The sequence below is a fragment of the Coenobita brevimanus genome, chromosome 99 (assembly GCF_032717465.1).
Source record: "Coenobita brevimanus isolate Jiangsu-jjx chromosome 99, ASM3271746v2, whole genome shotgun sequence".
NCBI classification, from domain to species: domain Eukaryota; kingdom Metazoa; phylum Arthropoda; class Malacostraca; order Decapoda; family Coenobitidae; genus Coenobita; species Coenobita brevimanus.
This window is the reverse complement of record NC_137052.1, coordinates 16,054,174-16,073,950: the sequence shown is the minus strand read 5'-3', so window position 1 is coordinate 16,073,950 and position 19,777 is coordinate 16,054,174. Positions and strand designations below refer to the sequence as shown.

The window sequence follows — 19,777 nt, the reverse complement described above, 5'->3', positions numbered from 1 at the left end:
TGGAATGCTAGATTGGCTTGAGAATGACGAAATAATCACAACAGCCAACTGTGAAGCTGTGAATACGAAAGGACCACTGTACCACTAACAAGTCAAAAGTGAAGAGATCTGGCTTACCTTCGCTGAGTAAAGAGAGGAATTGGAGTGATGATAATTGAAGTTAGGGTGACAGGCTTGAAGTGAGGACACACTGGTGGAGATACTACCAAATCACGTACATACTCGAGATACCTGAAAATATAATGTTGTTGCCAGTAACCACTTCCTGGTGCTGCATTTTTGTGGCCCCAAGAGACACAGGCTAATGGTAATATAGAATCTACAGGAGCTACGCAACTATATAACTAGGAAATAACTCGGTGAAGCTTCTGAACTTAACCACTTCAATTCGGTATGACCCTTTCTGATGTATTCTTGCTACCTTCAGTTAACTTCCCTCAGTTCATAGCACTGAAGGGGTTAGTAAAGGCTATAGCTAACCCCTATCATTCAAACTTTCTCCCTAGTTTACAACAAAAAAAAAAAAAAAAAAAAAAAAAAAAAAAAAAACTTTGTTGAGGCAGCAAGCATCTATTAATTTATCTCCAGCCAGATGCCTTGACCCACAAAGAGGTGGCCACAAATGAACTTTCTCCAGGTCAGCCTGTCCTCTATCATCAGGCTGCCATCTCTCCAACTCACATAAACTTTTCCTCATACAGTAGGATCTCATCAATAACGATTTCGACAATAACGTTTTCGGCAATAACGGTAAGTTAGAATAGATACCCAGTTTCTATAATAACGTTTGGATTCACTTGAATAACGGTTATTTCGTAATTGCCAAGTTGTTATAGTGCAAATATGTCCATACAAAGATGAGGAATGAAACAGACAAACAAAAGATGAAGGAAATCGCCAAAAATGTGAGCAGTAGCAAGGAGGAGATGGAGGATCCTCCCCTCGCCACCTCCCCTGACTTGCCCACTGCTGTCCCCTCCACCTCCACTGCCCTACCTGACTCACAATCTGCCTCCCCCCTCCACCTCCACAGCCCCACATGACTCACCTGCTCCACCTGGCACACCTACAACCCCCAACATAATGACTGTTGCTGCATTCTGGAAGAAATGTAACATTCAACAGGCCATAAATTTCTTCATCAGTGCCTGGAATAATACAACACTGGTAACCATTAAACATGCCTGGTCGGCACTCCAGCCACAACTTAAGTTGGCTGAGACAGAGAGAGAGCAGCCATCAGAATTAATGACTAATGATTGGACTTGTAAATCAGATCTCAAGAAAATACCAGAAACAGTATCACGATCGAGTGAATGCCCACCATCAGTCACTCATCACTCACTTTCTTTTACACAGCTAGCCAGCCGAGGAAGAACAACAGAGAAGGGTTGAGTAGATGATGACATTGATGACATTGGGGACTTTTCTGAAGATTTTGACTTTATGGGGTTTGATGATGTGTTGATGGAAGTGGATGACCCTGGCATGAGAGGCAGGAGTGGGGATGAGGCAAGCAAGGGGTCAGGGGGTACGATGCAGAAGCATCCATGCACAACCCTCGAAACAATCATCATACCACACTCCTCATAACTCCATTAAGGTGAGTTTTATATTACTCATGATGATTTAATAACTAATCTTATTATTTCAGCTAAAAAAAAAAGTAGTGATAGGAGGACTCCAGGTGGGAAAAGTGGATAAAATTCCTGGAGTGGTGGCACCAATAAATCCTTTATACATGTATTTTAATGTCACGCAAATAACGTTTTCGCTAATAACGGCATTTTTATGGCACCAATTAGGCGTTATTGGTTAGATCCTGCTGTATACCTCTCTACCTCATCCTTCCATCTCATCCATATCGTTTCATCGCTTAATTTCATTTCATTTTTAAAGGCTCCAACATGCTTGCATGCATCGGCCTTGGTCACCTAATGGCGGCTCTCCATGCTGCACGATCCATTGCAGCCTCCCTGTTAACCCTGAGGTCATGCTTAATGACCTCGTCCCATGTCTTTCTTGGTCTACCCCTTACAACCCCAACCCCAATATTAACACTTCTCACCTTCCTCACCCAACTATCATCCCCCATCCTCTCCACATGTCCAAACCATCGCAATCTACCTCTCCTCATCACAATACCAATACACTCTAGTCCCATCCTACCTCTCAACCCTTCCATCGTAAACCCAGTCCCTCCAGGCCTTGGACGCAGGGACGCACTACACATCCACCTATTCATTGTCATTTCTGTACGTCTGAGCCGACGAATAACCTCCTCCTTCACTGCCCAGGTCTCACTACCATACAGTATTACACTCCTAACACATGCTGCATACAAAGACCCCTTAGCACGTAGGGAGAGTCCTCTCAATGTCATGAGAGGCAACAGCTCCCTGAACTTCTTCCAACCACTTCTCACCCTAACCACAGAGCTAGCTCCAGCCCCATCTCCAGCACTCAACATGTTTCCCAAATAAAAAAACTCTTCCACATACTCAAGAGATTCACCAGCAAGCTCAATCCTTTCATGTCTGACAATCTCCCCCTGCTCTCCCCGACACGCTGTACACATAAAATCAGCATTATCTCGCAGTCTACCTCTGATACCACTACATCTCTTATGCACCCATTTATCATAAACACCGCACAAGATGGAATTACTTCCCACACCCTTGTGGCAAACTGCACATGGCCACTCTCCCTCATCTTTGACAGTACTGCCACCAACCCTAGATATCATCACTTTTGTTTTATCTGCATTTACTCTTAAGCCCTTGTGCCCCATACCATCTCTCCACTTCCGCCTCCCTTTCGCTATCTGCAATCAACACCAGATCACCAGCATACAACAACCCCCACGGGAGTCCGCTTCTAAAGTCAAGTGAAAGGGCTTCAAGTACCATGATAAACAACATGGGACTCAAAACTGACCACTGATGCATACCAACATTCACGGAAAACTCATCACTCAAATCTCCATTCACTCTTACCTGGGTGTGAGCACCCACATACATAGAGCCATAACCACCCTAACCAGCCACTCCTCCAAGCCAAGCGTTCTCATTGTCCACTTCACCACCTCTCTAAGGACTCTGTCAGAGGCCTTTTCCAAATCAACAAAAACAAAATATAGATCCCTTCTCCTACCAGTATATTTTTCCTGAAGCTGTCGAACTATGACTATGGCATCAGTGGTCCCCCTACCTGCCATAAACCCAAACTGCATCTCATCAATATTCACTCTTTCTCTAATCATACCTTCTAAAACTCCCTCACCTTCATTATCTGATCTAAAAGCTTTATACCTCTATATTTCCTCTTTCCAGGGCATCACCCTTCCCTTTATACACATTTACAATTACACTCTTCAACCAATCATCTGGAACAACACACTCATAAATAATCCTATTTATCAGGTCTGACTAACCTCACCCCTATATCTCCTGAGGCCTTCAACATTTCAGCAGTCAACCCAGACACACCTGCTGCCTTCCCCACCTTCATCCTGCCTATTGCCTCACTCACAGTAGCAGCATTAATCAAAGGCCAAGGGCCAAACACTGGATCTGCTTGCTCCAAACCTTCCCTGTCCCAGTGAAACTCCTCATTCAACAACCGTTTATAATGCTCTCTCCATGCTTCTTTAATATACTCACTGTTCACCACTACCCTTCCTTCATCATTCTTCACACACTGCTCACCTATAATATCCCAATTATCCCTCTTCACTTGACCTGCCACCCTAAATATCATATTTTTCCTTTCCCCATGAATTAAGTTATCAAGTTAAAGTCTCTATGACTCAGACTTTGCCCTGTATACCTCTCTTCTAGCCCTACACTTGGCAGCCAAATATACCTCTTTGCTACCACCCTTCTTTCATTCCCGGAAAAGCCTTCTTTTCTCCTTAACTGCAGCTTCTACACCCTCATCCAACCACCAAGTTACTTTATGTCTTGGTGGTCCTCTTGTCCAACCGCATGTTACATCAGTAACTCTCAAGAGATTGTTCTTGAGGGCTCTGTACTGTTCATTAACGCCTCTGTCTACAGCTCCCTGTTCAGCAACCACTCTCCTCATCTCGCTACAGAAGGCATCCCTTACTACTTGGTTTTTCAGGTTCCATATTTTCCTCCTAGGTACATAAGTCCTCTTTTTCATCACTCGTTCTTTAAGCACCATGTCACAAATCAATAGTTTGTGCTGCTGCACACACTCCTCACTTCCTACACACACTCCTCACTTCCTATAACTTTAACATCCCTTACTAACCACCTATCAGCCCTCCTAACCAGAAAATAAGCTATCTGACTGTTATTTCCCCCAAGACTCATACATAATTAACCTACTGTCTCTTTTCCTAAAATATGTGTTGCACACAATCACGTCCGTTGCCTTCCCAAACTCGAGTATCCTTTCCCCTTCTGCATTCCTTATACCATATGCACATCCCCTATGCATTCCTTCATAACCTTGTGGTGCTTCACCTACATGACCATTTAAGTCCCCTCTCCAAACCACTATCTCATCATCCCGCATACCACCCACTACACGTATTAAATCATCCCAAAATCTTCATATCAAAGATGTTAAATAAATGCACATTCTCCTCCATGTCCAGATTTACAGCCAGCCTCCGAATGTGTCCGTCTTAGCAGTGTCTGTATATACTGTGCATAGATTTGATACTGGACGTACAACAAACTTTGGAATCTAGACTTGTCTATCTCTATTTACAGTGCAGCCAGATACCTTAATTCTGGAAGGGGTGGCCACAAGCAAACTGCCTCTGCCGCCAAACAACGTGTTCATGCCCATCCCTTCCGGGAGTAACACAACTTTTAGACATGTGGACCGACACATGGTAGGTGGTTGCAGTATTGTTAGAAACCTAACTCCTATGAATTTCAAGGATATATTGTACTGTCTTGACATTACCTGAATTGGGATGGTTGGAGATCAGGGGGGCAGCGTTTAATGGCAAACACGTTCAGTGCTTGTTCAGGCCGCTTGAATGCTTGGCAGATCAACAGGAATGAACATACCAGCATGGCTGTTGATGCCTTCCCATCCTGCAGTGAATAAAGTTAATATCATCATCACTATACTCTTTTCATTTAAACGACCTAAAATTGTCATAATTCCATCATAAATGATCAGTTGTAACAACAGATTAGTCAGAGCACTGTCTTACTCTACCACTAAGCTAGGAAAGAAGCTGCAAATAGACAAAAATCTGGAACAAGTTACAGTGAAAAGCTTTATCATCATCATGACCTCCTTTACCCACCTGAGGATAAGGTGAGGTAGGGTTCAGCAAACAAAGAAAAAGTACAACAAATGGAGAAGTATTAACAGCATGCCCAATGAAATGGGCCAGACAGTCATTCAATATTCAAGCCCCTAGAATCCTGGCTCTAAATCACAGCCCTTACTACAGGCACGTAATTTGTTTTCTTTATTAATATCCTTCAAATTACCTGCTAGATGACCAATCTGTCAACCATCAAGATAAAAACGGGCATCAAACCCCTGTCATGTTGTTCTCAGGGCATAATTCATCCAACCAACTCCTTCCCCTAGTAGTTCCCCAACCTCATCATCTCCCCATTTTTTTTTTTTTTTACTACACACTCATTTGCTATATCCATCTATGTTCTTCTTGGCCTACCACACACTAGCCCATCATCATATTCTCTCACATATGCACTTTTCAAACTTAATCCCTATACTTATCCCTTCAGTGTACTGATATATTTTTTCATTATACTCATAACTAGATTGTCTTACAAATGTTCAGAGAGACTTTAAAAAAGGGGGATTAGATATAGCCTTCAGTAACCATGAATTTCCAAAGGTTTCCCCTAATGTGTCCATCCATCCATCCATCCATCCATCATCCAATCCTATGTTGCCACACGAGGAGCGTAGAAGCCCGGGGCCAGGCAGCTGGTCCTGACATTTAAGATGAGAGTGACCAACCTCACTCATCCCTGAGTGGCATTACATGAGCAATAAACCCCAATCACCCCTTGGATATAAACCTTCACTGGCTCAATCCAATTGGAGCACAATAATTACCCACTAAACCACCAGGCGCCAAAATCTGGTTATATGGTTACCACCCAGCGTAGTAAATTTCCTGGTGTACAGGAAACCATTTGGCTTGTCACTCAGTGTAGAGTCACCCACAGGCAGAAGAAAGAGGAAAGAATGAAGGAATGAAAGACAGAAGAGGGAGTGTAAAGTCACCCGCAGGCAAAAAGACGAGGAAAGAATGAAGGAAAGAAAGACAGTAGAAGATGGAAGGAAAGAAGGATGGAGGAGAAGACAGGGCAGACACCCGAGAGCAGCACTACATTGAATGAGTGGATGGTGAGTGCCCCCACCTACCACAATCAAATCATTAAAAGTTAAATGCAGAAATATGTCATGTCATCTCTCTTACTCTTCCCCCCCCATGAAATGAGCTACATACTGTACTCAGGCACTCAACAATCAAACTCCTGTAATCCTGAGTCCACTCCATATAACAAGTTCCTGTTGTCTCCTGCAACCTCATTTATAGACACAGAACACTCTCTACAGCCACAGAACACCCTTCTACAGCCATAGAACACTCCCTATGGCTGCAGACACTCCCTACAAACACAAAACACACCCAACAGATACAGAAAACAACCTACAGACACAGAATACAGTACTCCTTATGGCCACAGAACACTCCCTAAAACCACAAAACACTCCCTACAGACACTAAACACTCTCTACACACACACACACACACACACACACACACAAAAAAAACACTCCCTACAACCACAGAACACTCACATTACAATATATAACAAATCACTCACGATACAATGGATGACAACCACATTCTTGGGGTCCCTCATTAGGAAGTCATATATACTGATGGACATGTTGTACAGTGCACCCAAGGTAGGTGCCCGTTTGCCTGACCATCCACCTTCCACCACACGGCAGCTGAACTTTGAGGCATGATACTGGCGCCCAGATACGTTGTAGATGATGTGGTGTCCTGGATATCGACCATCAAGTGCAGCTAGGAAACGCAAGTCAAATTATTCAAACATTCCTTTGAAAATGAGTGAATAATTACAAATTCAATCCACTCACACACACAAAAAAAGGAAGATACGAGCAAGTCTTGTGGGAGAGAAAATAATCACTATCATCCAGAGTTCTCCCACCTAAGGACAGGGTAAGGTTGGGTCCAAAGAGCAAGATAAACATGACAGGCAGAGACCTAACAAAAGTCTGTCCAATTAATGGGACCATACTCTCATTCAGTAACCATTCTAGACTCCAAAATTGAGATACACAAAAACCTTATTATAAATTCTGTACAGTAATCATGATTTGTTTATGCAAGGAAGACATGGAGAAGAGTGTGCAAAATCTTCCCATACATCTAGTTCTTCCTGCAAATACAAATCTACAGTACAGTACCGCAAGGAATCGATCATAAATCTGTTGGAGAATCCCACCACAGAATCACAAGCAAAAACACCTTTATTACAATTAAGTCACACTCACTTTATTCTACAAACTAATATTGCTCCATCACGAACAAAGAGGTCCTGCACCAAGCTACTTACTTCAGACATTTAGGGATAGAGTGACTTGTTGCTTTCCCCTTAGTGGCATTACATTATATTCTAAATTAACTTTTTGAGTCATTACAAGTTAAGGATATTTTCTATAATTTCATACTTTTATCATAATGCCTCCCAGACTCTTCTGCATCAGTAAAAGTAATGCACTCTACAATATCATGGCTTTCATCATATTACCTCTCTGACACACTGTTGATACCTAGGATATTGACCATCAAGTAGTGTACTGGGAATGCGTACCATTAGTTACCAATTCTTGTTTTAACACTTTCAGTCCAGTAATGTATTTTTTATTTTCAAACTGATTTGGACTATTTCCAGGCAATAATATCCTGCTTAAAATATCACTCTCAGGCAGAAAACATTTAGCCACAAATGCTGAGTCAAAGTCCATGCTGAGACTCTCACACTGTTGCAAATCTTATTTTACAACATGAGATTCCTTTGTTCTCAACAGTCTCCAGCAACTGCTGTGAAGTACATTAGCTGGTTCTGACACTTAGTTTAGCTTCCAGTCCAAAACATCAGCTCTACCATGGCCAACTACAATATGGAGATTCCTTAAGAAGAAGCATGACAATTTAACCCCTAGCTGCTGGAGGTTCCCGGCCGTAGCCCACTCCTCCTTAGGGGGGATTTCCGAGATTTTGGCAAAAATACCCTTACTTCAAACCCTAATATCTGTCAAACTATAATTGCTAGAGATGCAAATAAAAGCTCGTAAGACTCACCAACTCTTCCTCCTTCCAATGAAGGTATCCCAAGGTCTCTAGGTGCTCTCGCCGATGAGCAAGGATGAGTTGAAGACGAGTGGTTTTTCACGTCAGGAGGGGCAGATCCGACCACAAGCCACTGGCCCTGGCCTTGGTCTTGGAGGCTAGCGTTGGCAGCACTGACCGGAGTGGTGATTGTTACACTGTTCGTGTGGCCTTGGATGGAATGTGGTAAATTCAACTCGTTTTCCAACTTCTCCTTACTCACCGTCATAAGGCTGAGCCATCACCCTGTCCATGTGGCTCCCCAAAGGGTTTTCCGCCCGTTTCATAGTGCCACTATGCCCCGTAGGTGTGTGGGAAAGGAAATACCTCTTCTTTTTCCTGTTCTCACTTCTTCCGTCAATTGTAACAATTTCCCTTTATTTCAACTTATAATTGCACTTGACATCACGATTACGGGTAACTGCACTTTGACAAGTAAATGCTGTGGCTGTTTCATGCATTACCATATAATATGACGTAATTATTTGTACTATAATTCAGACTGATTTGTACTAATCAGGGGCATTGTGAAAATCTTATTGTCATAAAAAAACTTTGTAGTTACTTGTAGAGAAGTTATATATATTAGACTTGTGGACGAGCGGTTGTTATACTTGAGTTGCTTGTACGTTGATAATCTTGGTTCCCATTTGTCATGCAATGACAGGAGAGGTAAAGAATAGTATGGGACTATTTTTATTTGTCTTGGAAATATTAACAGAGTCTCTCACACACGAGTGAGTATAAGTAGAGTCCAGCTAGCTACCTCCCTGTCTCGCTCTCTCTCTCTCTCTCCCAAGTTGCTAAGCCTTCCTCCCTACACCCTGCTGATTCTATTGCCTCTCTCCTTCTGAGCTCTCTTTCCTAAATTCTGGTGAAACAGGAGTCGTGTCACGTGTGTTCACTGTGGTTGGAAAGTTCTAGAAGCCTGTGTGTGAGTATGTGTGTATGTGTGTGTAGGGTCAACTAGGCTTTGTTCTCCTGCTGTATCGCTGACAAACTAACTGCATCATCTCCTGACTGGCTACTTCGTAATCTGTCATCAGCTTTTCCTCGGTGTAACTTGCAAGATCATTTCCCATTCCCAGGCTCGCATAGAGCTGTCTATCTGTCTATTTATCTATCTATCTAGTATGATTTGTAAATATAATATGGACTCATAATATTATAAATGTTATACACAACTTACATTACTTGTACTTCACATCACAAATTCACTGATGTTCATATTCAGCACAATTTCCCTGAGTATCAAGTGAAAGAATTTAGTTATAGCCAACCATGTAATTTTCTTTCTGACCTGCTCACGTTCCCCCCCCCCCAGGTAACAGGTAGGATACACTGATGCTCATATTCAGCACAATTTTCCTGAGTATCGAGTGAAATAACTATGTTACAGTCAACCAGGTAATTTTCTTTCTGGCCCACTCACAAGTGGGTTTCTTTCAGGTAACAGGTAGGCTAACCCAAAGTATTTCCAATGATTTTTTCACCAATATCCAATAAACTAACACTTTTTGCGCTGCACTTGTGGAACTTATTATAAAACACTTATATCACAGCACTTACTATCCATCCATCCATCCATCATCCAATCCTACAATGCCCCAAGAGGAGTGTAGGAGCCCGGGGCTAAGCAGTTGGTCCCGACATTTAAGATGATACTGACCAGCCTCACTCATCCCTGAGTGGCATTACCTGAGCAATCAACCCCAACCACCCCTTGGATATAAACTCTTCATCGGCTCAATCTGACTGGAGCGCAATAATTACCCACTAAATCACCAGGTGCCAAAATTTGGTTATATGGTTACCACCAAGTGTAGTAAATGGTTTCCTGGTGTACAGGAAACCATTTGGCTTGTCACTCAGTGTAGAGTCACCCACAGGCAGAAGGAAGAGGAAAGAATGAAGCAAAGAAAGACAGAAGAGGGAGTGTAAAGTTATCTGTAGGCAGAAGGACAAGGAAAGAATCAAGGAAAGGAAAAAAGAAGAGGATGGAAGGAAAGAAGGATGGAGAGAAAAGGGCAGACACCCAACAGCAGCACTACATCGAGTGAGTGGATGGTTAGCGCCCCCACCTACCACAATGCACTTACTATAAATCACTTATAATATCCAACATTTCACTTATTTATAAAAATACACAAACTTCTGAATTCATGTATATTATTTACACTTTCCCACACACCTGCTCAGCATTCACGCTCGGAGTGATACTTGGAAAAACATTTAGGGCACAGGGGGACCTTGCACTCTGCACATTGGTAAGAGGTCTCTTTTCGTGCCAGAAGGCGGCGTTTGGTTGTGTGACAAACATGGCACCGCCTGTAGTCCTGATGACCTGCTGTGGTATGGCTAATCTCTGCCAGCTTGTGCAGCCAGAAATACTCAGCACAGCTGAGCCTGTCCACTGTAGCCGCTGTCCCCCACCTAGCACCTGGCACCTGTGTAGCTGAATATTCTTCAAGGAGTTCATGTGCCAGCTCTCTCTCAAACTCTCGTAGAGAGAGAGGTTTACCAACGAGCTCCTTGAACAGCATGTAACTGTTCAGGATGGAGATATCAAGAAGGTGTAAAAATGCCTTCTTGTACCACCTGCAGGACTTACATAGGCAACTGACCTCACCAATTTGCATGTCCGATTTATCAACAAGCTGCATGTTGATATTATAATCATTGACTGCATCTGGCTTTATCACAGGTTCCCTGGTCCTGTAGAGTGTTTTTCCAGTTTCCTTCAACACCTCCTCATGTACTGTAGACAACATGTTTACCAGTCTCTTGTCATGTCAGAGAAGGGCTAACGTGTTGCCACATTTTTTGGTCAGAAGGGCTCCTTTCTCAGTATTTGCCAGAACTACAGGGAAATTCTTTCTGTTGGCCCTAACAGTTCCACAGGACCAGTACCGTGGCCAAGCAAATACTTGGTCAACGCCGGGGCAGTGTAATAATTATCAGTGTACAGAATGTGATGCCTGTTGAAATACCTTTCCATAAGCACTTTCATGACCAATGCAGAGAACCCATGAGGATCGTCACTAGGTACATCAACATCTGTTGCCGAATAACTATCACATCTAGTACATAACCAGTTTTGCAGTCGTAAAGGACAAAGAATTTGACGCCAAACTGGTGACGCTTTTACGGCACATACTGAATAAATGCCAGCCTGCCCCTGAATAACACTGGCTACTCGTCAATACCCACTTTCTGGAACAGATGAAAAACCCTGGAAAATGACTCCTTGAGCATTGCTAGGACTGGTCTTATTTTCCATAACCTGTCATTCAGTGCAGGCCTGTAATTTCTATTGAAATGAAGGAACCTTAGGATGGGCAGGTACCCGTCACGGGCCATATACTTACCGAAGACAGGTGTGCCAACGAGTTCATCAACCAATCAATAGTCATGGAGCATGTTTTCTTACGTGCGCCATCAACATGGTAAGGGCTAGCCACACAAACATCTCCCCCACCTCCACAGGTATCCAGTCATGCATGTGCATGCTCTTGCTGGCAGCCATGTCCAGCCACCACACACACATGGCCTGGTGGAAATTGATTTCCTCCACCAGGTACTGCACGACAGGAGTCGTGAAAATGGCCCTGAACAAACGGCTAATAGTCCAGGGCCTGGGAGGAAGCTCATCCTCCTGCACACCTGCTCCCTCCCCATCAAATACCGGCACAGACGACTCAATGCCAGCACCATCCTCCCACACAAAGGTATTGACTCTACCCACACATTGTAAAGCTGGCCATCTGGCAGTTGCAGGATGTTTTTTCATCACTCAGGCACGCCCATGGGCAGCAGGCGAGGAGGAAGGAAAGGGAGAGGTGTGGGAGGTGGGGGAGTAGGCGGGTGATGACTCACCTGATGTGGAACTTCCCTGGGGAGGTGCTCGGTGCTGCGTATCTCCACGTGGGACCCGTGCAGGAAATACCACACCTGAAGGGCCCAGTTGTGGAGAATCAGCCCTTGAGGTGCTAGGTTGAGGTGTTGGGGATCATTGTAGGACAAGATGTCGGCAAGTAGGTGGCGACAGTGTGGGAGAGTCAGCTCTTCGGAGTTTGTTCTGCAGATGACCACCAGCTCCACGGTCACCTTCCCGATGTCCTGGGTCATCAATCGCCTCCTCCTCGCCGAATTCATCACTTTCATAGGCCCTTCCCTCTTCCTCAAGGAGTTTCAGAACCTTCTCTGGCATCAGAGAGCAGGTAGGGGTCGGACGGCGAGAGAGGTCGCTCTCCACGTGGTAGCTCTTCCTGTCCTCTGAGGACCCGTGAGGACATGGTTCGTCCAAGGCACGTCCAATAGCACTATCAATTAGCCCTTTCCCCAGCACTAAGGGTGGAATTTTCGTGGGGATCAACGAGGCAATCGGCCCTTCACGCGATGTTACGGAATCGGACCATGACAAGGAAGAAGACATGGCTCCTCATGCTACAACTGCCATGTACAGACTGAACCGCCAACCGCAGGGTACCTGGGGTCCTACCTACCTGGTGGGTATCACAGAAAATGGTCGAGAATTCAAAGGGTGGCAGGAAGGTGAGCGCAGTATATGCCACCAGCTGGCGATGCTCCGCGCCCTGACTCGTGACAGCTATACAAGTCAGCCAGTGGTTAGGGGTTAAACTTACTGAACTGATTGACTGCAGTACTAATTTACATGAAAAAAAGTAACTTGGTGGTGGGATGAGGGTGTCGAAGCTGCAGTTAAGGAGAAAAGAAGGCTTTTCTGGGAATGGAAGAAGGGAGATAGCAGAGGAATATTTGGCTGCCAAGCATAGGGCTAGAAGAGAGGTATACAGGGCAAAGTCTGAGTCACAGAGACTTTTACTTGATAACCTAAATCATGGGGAAAGGAAAAATATGATATTTAGGGTGGCAGGTCAAGTGAAGAGGGATAATCGGGATATCATAGGTGAGCAGTGTGTGAAGAATGATGAAGGAAGGGTAGTGGTAAACAGTGAGGATATTAAAGAAGCATGGAGAGAGCATTATAACCGGTTGTTGAATGAGGAGTTTGACTGGGACAGGGAAGGTTTGGAGCAAGCAGATCCAGTGTCTGCTACTGATAAAGCAGATCTCTTCGCTCAGACTTTCTCCTCCAATTCCACCTTAGACGATTCCGGTGCTGTTCCTCCATCACTTACCCCCTCAGACTTCCTCATGGCTAACATTAAAATTTCTTCAGCTGATGTATTTTCTGCCATTGCTGGCCTCAGTACTAATAAGGCATATGGGCCTGATGGAGTCCCTCCTGTTGTTCTCAAGAACTGTGCTTCTGTGCTAACACCCTGCCTAGACAAACTCTTTCGTCTTTGTCTGTCAACTTGTACCTTTCCTTCTTGCTGGAAGTTTGCTCTCATTCAGCCAGTCCCAAAGAAGGGTGACCATTCCCAACCCTCTAACTATCGCCCAATTGCTTTAACATCCTGTATCTTAAAAGTTTTTGAGTCTATTCTTAATAGAAAAATTTTAAAGCATCTTTCCTATCACAACCTTCTTTCTGATCATCAGTATGAGTTCCGTCAGGGACGCTCCACCCGTGACCTTCTCACCTACCTTTCAGACTCCTGGTCATCCTCGTTTCGGGACATTGGCGAAAGCTTTACCACTGCACTTGACATCTCAAAGGCTTTTGATCGAGTCTGGCATAAATCTTTAATTTCCAAACTGCCCTCTTACGGTTTCTATCCTTCTTTCTGTGCCTTCATCTCTAGCTTCCTTTCTGGTTGTTCTATAGCCGCTGTTGTAGACAGCTATCGTTCATCTCCTAGATCTATTAACAGTGGTGTTCCTCAGGGCTCTGTCCTATCACCAACTCTCTTCCTTTTATTCATCAATGACCTTCTAAGCTGTACATCTAACCCTATCCACTCATACGCTGATGTCTCCACTCTTCACCTTTCCATTTGATTCCCACAATGTCCATCTCAGCAGTTACTTCAACAGGCAAGGGATGAGGCTATGGCACACCTAATGTCTGACTTGGCTCATATCTCTGACTGGGGTAAAAATAATCTGGTTGTTTTTAATGCATCAAAGACTCAGTTTTTGCACCTATCAACCCGACAAAATCTTCCACAGGTATACCCACTTATGTTTAATAATACTCAACTTAATCCTGCATCATCCTTGAACATGCTTGGGGTTTCATTTGCTCGGGACTTGTCTTGGAAAGATCATATTACATCTCTTGTAAAATCTGATTCCAAGCGATTGGGTGTGCTAAGCCGACTCCGTTCCTTCTTTGCCCCTGTACAATTGTTGACTCTATACAGGGGTTTTAGCCACCCCTGTGTGGAGTACAACTCTCATGTGTGGGGAGGCTTCCCACATACAGCTCTTCTCAATAGGGTGGAGTCAAAGGCTTTTCGTCTCATTAACTCTCCCCCTCTTACTGACTCCCTTCAACCTCTGTCTCTTCGCCGCAATGTTGCATCTTTATCTTTTATCTATCGCTACTTCAATGGTCGCTGTTCCTCTGAACTGTCTGCATGCATTCCTCCACTTCTACGACGGGTGCGTAGCACCTGTCTAGCAGCAAACTCTCACCCTTTTTCTGTCCAACTCTCTAATGCATGAGTTAACCGTTACTCCCAGTCCTTCATTTATGCAACAGGTCAACTCTGGAACTGTCTCCGTCTGTCTGTATTTCCTGCTTCCTATGATCTCCGGTCTTTCAAATGCAGTGTGTCCAGGCATCTCGAAATGAATGGATCTTGAATTTGGCTCCCTCTTGTATTTTGTTTTTCTCTTGGAAGGAACAGTTTTGCAGGCTCATGGCCTTTGGTTCCTTCTTCTTCACATTGGAAAAAAAAAAAAAAAAAAAAAAAAAAAGACGAGAGGATTGAACTTGCTGGTGAATCTCTTGAGTGTGTGGAAGAGTTTTGTTATTTGGGAGACATGTTGTGTGCTGGAGGTGGGGCTGGAGCTAGCTCTGTGGCTAGGGTGAGAAGTGGTTGGAAGAAGTTCATGGAGCTCTTGTCTCTCCTGACATTGAGAGGACTCTCCCTATGGGCTAAGGGGTCTTTGTATGCAGCATGTGTTAGGAGTATAATGCTGTATGGTACTGAGACCTGGGCAGTGAAGGAGGAAGATATTCGCCAGCTCAGACGTACAGAAATGACAATGATTAGGTGGATGTGCAGTGCGTCCCTGCGTCCAAGGCCTGGAGGGGCTGGGTTTACGATGGAAGAGTTGAGAGGTAGGATGGGACTGGAGTGTATTGGTGTTGTGATGAGGAGAGGTAGATTGAGATGGTTTGGACATGTGGAGAGGATGGGGGATGATAATTGGGTAAGGAAGGTGAGAAGTGTTAATATTGGGGGTGGGGTTATGAAGGGTAGACCGAGAAAGACATGGGACGAGGTCTTTAAGTGTGACCTCAGGGTTAAGGGACTGAACAGGGAGGCTGCAATGGATCGTGCAGCATGGAGAGCCGCCATTAGGTGACCAAGGCTGACACATGCAAGCATGTTGGAGCCTTTAAAAAAAAAAAACGAAAACGAAAAGAAGAAGAAGAAGAAAAAAAAAAAGTTATTTCGGAACACATCCCTGGCATATAAAGAGAACTGCTACTCAGACACACTGTAGATCATGTGGTGCGCAGGATACTGACCATTAAGTGGCACTGGGTAAATGAATAAAATTAACTTACACAATGTTCTTTAAAATCATGTCTTTTATTGCTCCTTCTGGTACACAGGGGTCTTAGGTCTGGCTACTTCATCCAAACATTTAAAGTACGAGTGGTCACTTGTTCACTGAAGAGAAGTTTTATGTAAGAAGAACTGACCCTTGGATTTGAGAGGGAAAGAGAGGGAGAGAGAGAGAGAATTTTCAGGTTCTGATTCATAGAAATGAAAGACATTCATGTAGGGCATTTTTTTTTTTTTTTTTTTTTTTTAAATACAGTTTTTGTTTGCATGTAGCAGCATGAGTTAGGCTGTGTAAATGTGATGTCATCGAATAATGATGACATACCGTATTGCCACCCTCCATGGCAGCAATAGCGAGAATAAGACACTATAGATATACAATGGTGGTGTATTAAGTGGAGGCCTCCTCAGCTGTAATGCACTAATTTAAGGTGTAGCTGTTAAGGGCACAGCCTTAGTTGTTGCTCACACACCCCTAAACGTACAGCTGGAGCACCAACCCCAAGGACCACCAACTGTCCATCTAGTCAAACATTTACCACCAAGCTTTGTAAATGGTTCCCTGGGCTACAAGAAACCATCTGGCCAATCACTCTGGACAGTTATCCAAATGAAGCACTACACTATGAGTGGATGGTGGGGAAAAACTATAAATTAGGTGGTGGTGGTGGTGGTGGTGTAGTAACTGCAACCTCAGGCTTCATCTAGATGTGACTGTACTGAAGTAAGGAAGAATCCCTACAAAGAAAGTTACAAAAGGACAAAAATCTGGGCCAGGCTGAGGTAAAAAGAACTACAGTGCAGCCTCGTTATACAACAGGGTTGCATCAAGTGAAGATCTATTGCACAATGAATTATTGTGTAGCAAAGTCGATAAAACATGGATTCAATGGGGTTAGGGAAGGTGACCTCATTGCAAAGCCTAATTTGACCTAAAAATATCTGCTACCCACCTGAAGTCTGTCCTATGCAAGTACGATTCATCACTATGGGTCCCCCGCCCCCTAGGATGCGGGACAGTTGGAGGGCCTGGATGACCACGCCACATAAAAGATATGGTATCACTTTACTTAATATCACACACTGCACTATTTATTAAGTACTTGAGCTGTTATTTGGCGAAAACAATGGTGTTTCATTGGCCTTTCATGCACAAAATAAAGTGAAAGGCAACGATCATGGCCACTGAAAACACTGGGTGGGCATCTTGGCTCAGTCAGCTGTGTAGAGGCCTAAAAAGGGGATGATGGCTACGCAAGGTTGACTCGAATTCCAAATCACATGTTTCAGTATTTCACACACAAAAAGTATCACTTCACTTAATACTGAACACTGCACTATTTGTTAAGCACTTGTGCAGTTATTTGACGATAACAATAGTGTCCCATTGGCCTTTCATGCAAGAGTAGGGGCCCCAAAAGGGGATGATGGTTAGTAAAGGTTGGCACGATTTCCAAGTCACAAGTTTCAGTATCATACACACAAAAAACTATTTTTCACTTAATACTGCACACTGCCCTATTTGTTAACCACTTGCACTGTTATCTGGCAAAACAATGGTGTTTCAGTGGCCTTTCATGCACAAACTGGAATGAATGACAACCATCACAGCAAATGTAAACACTGGGCGGCCATTCTGGCTTGTGTGTGTCTCCACATCCGCACAAGATTCTCCAAGGCAGCCGTTGAAAACAATATCATTGTACTGAAATCATGATTAATTTTTAAAATTTGTACCGAGACGAAGTATAACTATTTATTGTTGTAGCAATTTATCACATAACGGGGCATTGTATAATAAGGCTGCCTTGTATAGCACTACATCACGTGGGTAGATGGTGAAAAATAAATTATAAATTTCAGTCTGACCTTTCACATCCTCCACATGATTCCTATATGCAGATTCAAGTCCTTCAGCTGGATATGACATGGCCAGGATTCTTGATGTAATATGCGAGATGTCTAAATCAGTTCGTGTTATGGATCTGTGGGAAACAAAAATAACAATAATCAATAATAATAATTAATGACAATGATGTAATCATCACCACCATTATATTATCACCATCATTATCACCATCATCTCAGCCCCTTTTTCTCACCTAGGGATGGGGTAAGGCTAATCATCATCATCATCATCATCACTGTCATCATTCCTAGCATCATCACTATCAATATCCTCTGACTTCTTATTTCTGCTTAAAGATAAGGTGAGGTAGGGTTAAGAGAGCAAAGAATGAGAAAGCACAGTACAAGCCTACAGCGATATCTGACAGGTATGTGCACCTATGAAAGTCGTTGGATATTGACTGTCTGATTTTGAAGCAATGTTTACAATGGAAGAGTTGAGAGGTAGGATGGGACTGGAGTGTATTGGTGTTGTGATGAGGAGAGGTAGATTGAGGTGGTTTGGACATGTGGAGAGGATGGGGGATGATAGCTGGGTGAGGAAGGTGAGAAGTGTTAATATTGGGGGTGGGGTTATGAGGGGTAGACCGAGAAAGACATGGGACGAGGTCATTAAGTGTGACCTTAGGGTTAAGGGACTGAACAGGGAGGCTGCAATGGATCGTGCAGCATGGAGAGCCGCCATTAGGTGACCAAGGCCGACACATGCAAGCATGTTGGAGCCTTTAAAAAACGAAAACGAAAAATGAAAACGTTTCCCAAAAGTTTCTTACGAAATAGAGAAATGTGTTCCCGCCCCCAACCAAAACTCATAAACATGTAAAGCAATCTACCACAAAGGACATCAAATGAAATCGGTAAATGTTCATATCAAGTACAGTAAGCATGTATAGGATTTATTAATACTAAAAGTACAGTACCATAATTGTGTTCAGACAGATACCACTTTACATATTCATCTGTTAAACTTAGGGTGCCATGCATACCAGTCTTGTGTGTGCAGGGATGTTTTTCCAGTATAAAACCTCACACTGACAGAACATGACTTTAACAGTAGCTCTTCTCTCCCCCTACCTATTTTTCTTCCACTCATCCTCCTCCTATTTCTCTTTTCTTTCCTTTCCTCCTCCTGTAACTTTTATTTCTCTCTCATATTCATTTCTGCATCACATTCATGGGTTAAAAAAGAAAACTATCTATCTATCTATCTATCTATTGCCAGATGCCTCAATCCCGTTTGGGGTGGCCACAAACAAATCGCCTCCAAGTCGCCCTGTCCCCCGCCATTTCACTGCCCTGCTCCCAACTCACACCCCCTTCTCTCATATACCTCTCCACCCCATCCCTCCATCTCATCCTCGGCCTCCCCCTCCCTCTTCCCCCCTCCACCTCACTCACATACACTCTCTTCGTCAGTCTTTCACCCTCCATCCTCTCCACATGGCCAAACCACCTCAGTGTGTTCCTCATAACGCTTCCTATCACATCCACATCCACACCACAACGCTCCTTTATATCCTCATTCGTCAGCCTGTCTCTCCACGTGACTCCACAGGCTCCACTTAAATAACTCATTTCCACTGCTCTCACTCTTGACTTGTGTCCTTCCAACAATGTCCAAGCTTCACTTCCGTACGTTAGAGTTGGTATCACAATACTGTCATGTACTAACTTTTTCACTTCCATGCTCACTTCCCTGTTTCTTATCACTGCTTTCAAAGAACCAGCAACCTTTCTTCCCTGCTGTACCCTTTCAATCACTTCACCCTCCAAACTTCTATCCCTACTC

General features: G+C 43.8%; 1 protein-coding gene across 1 annotated transcript in view; it reads right to left on the bottom strand.

The window, feature by feature from the left end:
- aux (cyclin-G-associated kinase) overlaps positions 1–19,777 on the bottom strand; it is a 462,562-nt gene that overhangs the window by 227,353 nt on the left and 215,432 nt on the right. The window contains exons 10-13 of the mRNA XM_080283925.1: positions 17,950–18,065; positions 6,867–7,075; positions 4,945–5,078; positions 118–231 (exon numbers count right to left, since the gene is read on the bottom strand). Of these exons, the coding sequence (XP_080140051.1) occupies positions 118–231; positions 4,945–5,078; positions 6,867–7,075; positions 17,950–18,065 (573 nt within the window). The remainder of the gene's footprint in view (positions 1–117; positions 232–4,944; positions 5,079–6,866; positions 7,076–17,949; positions 18,066–19,777) is intronic.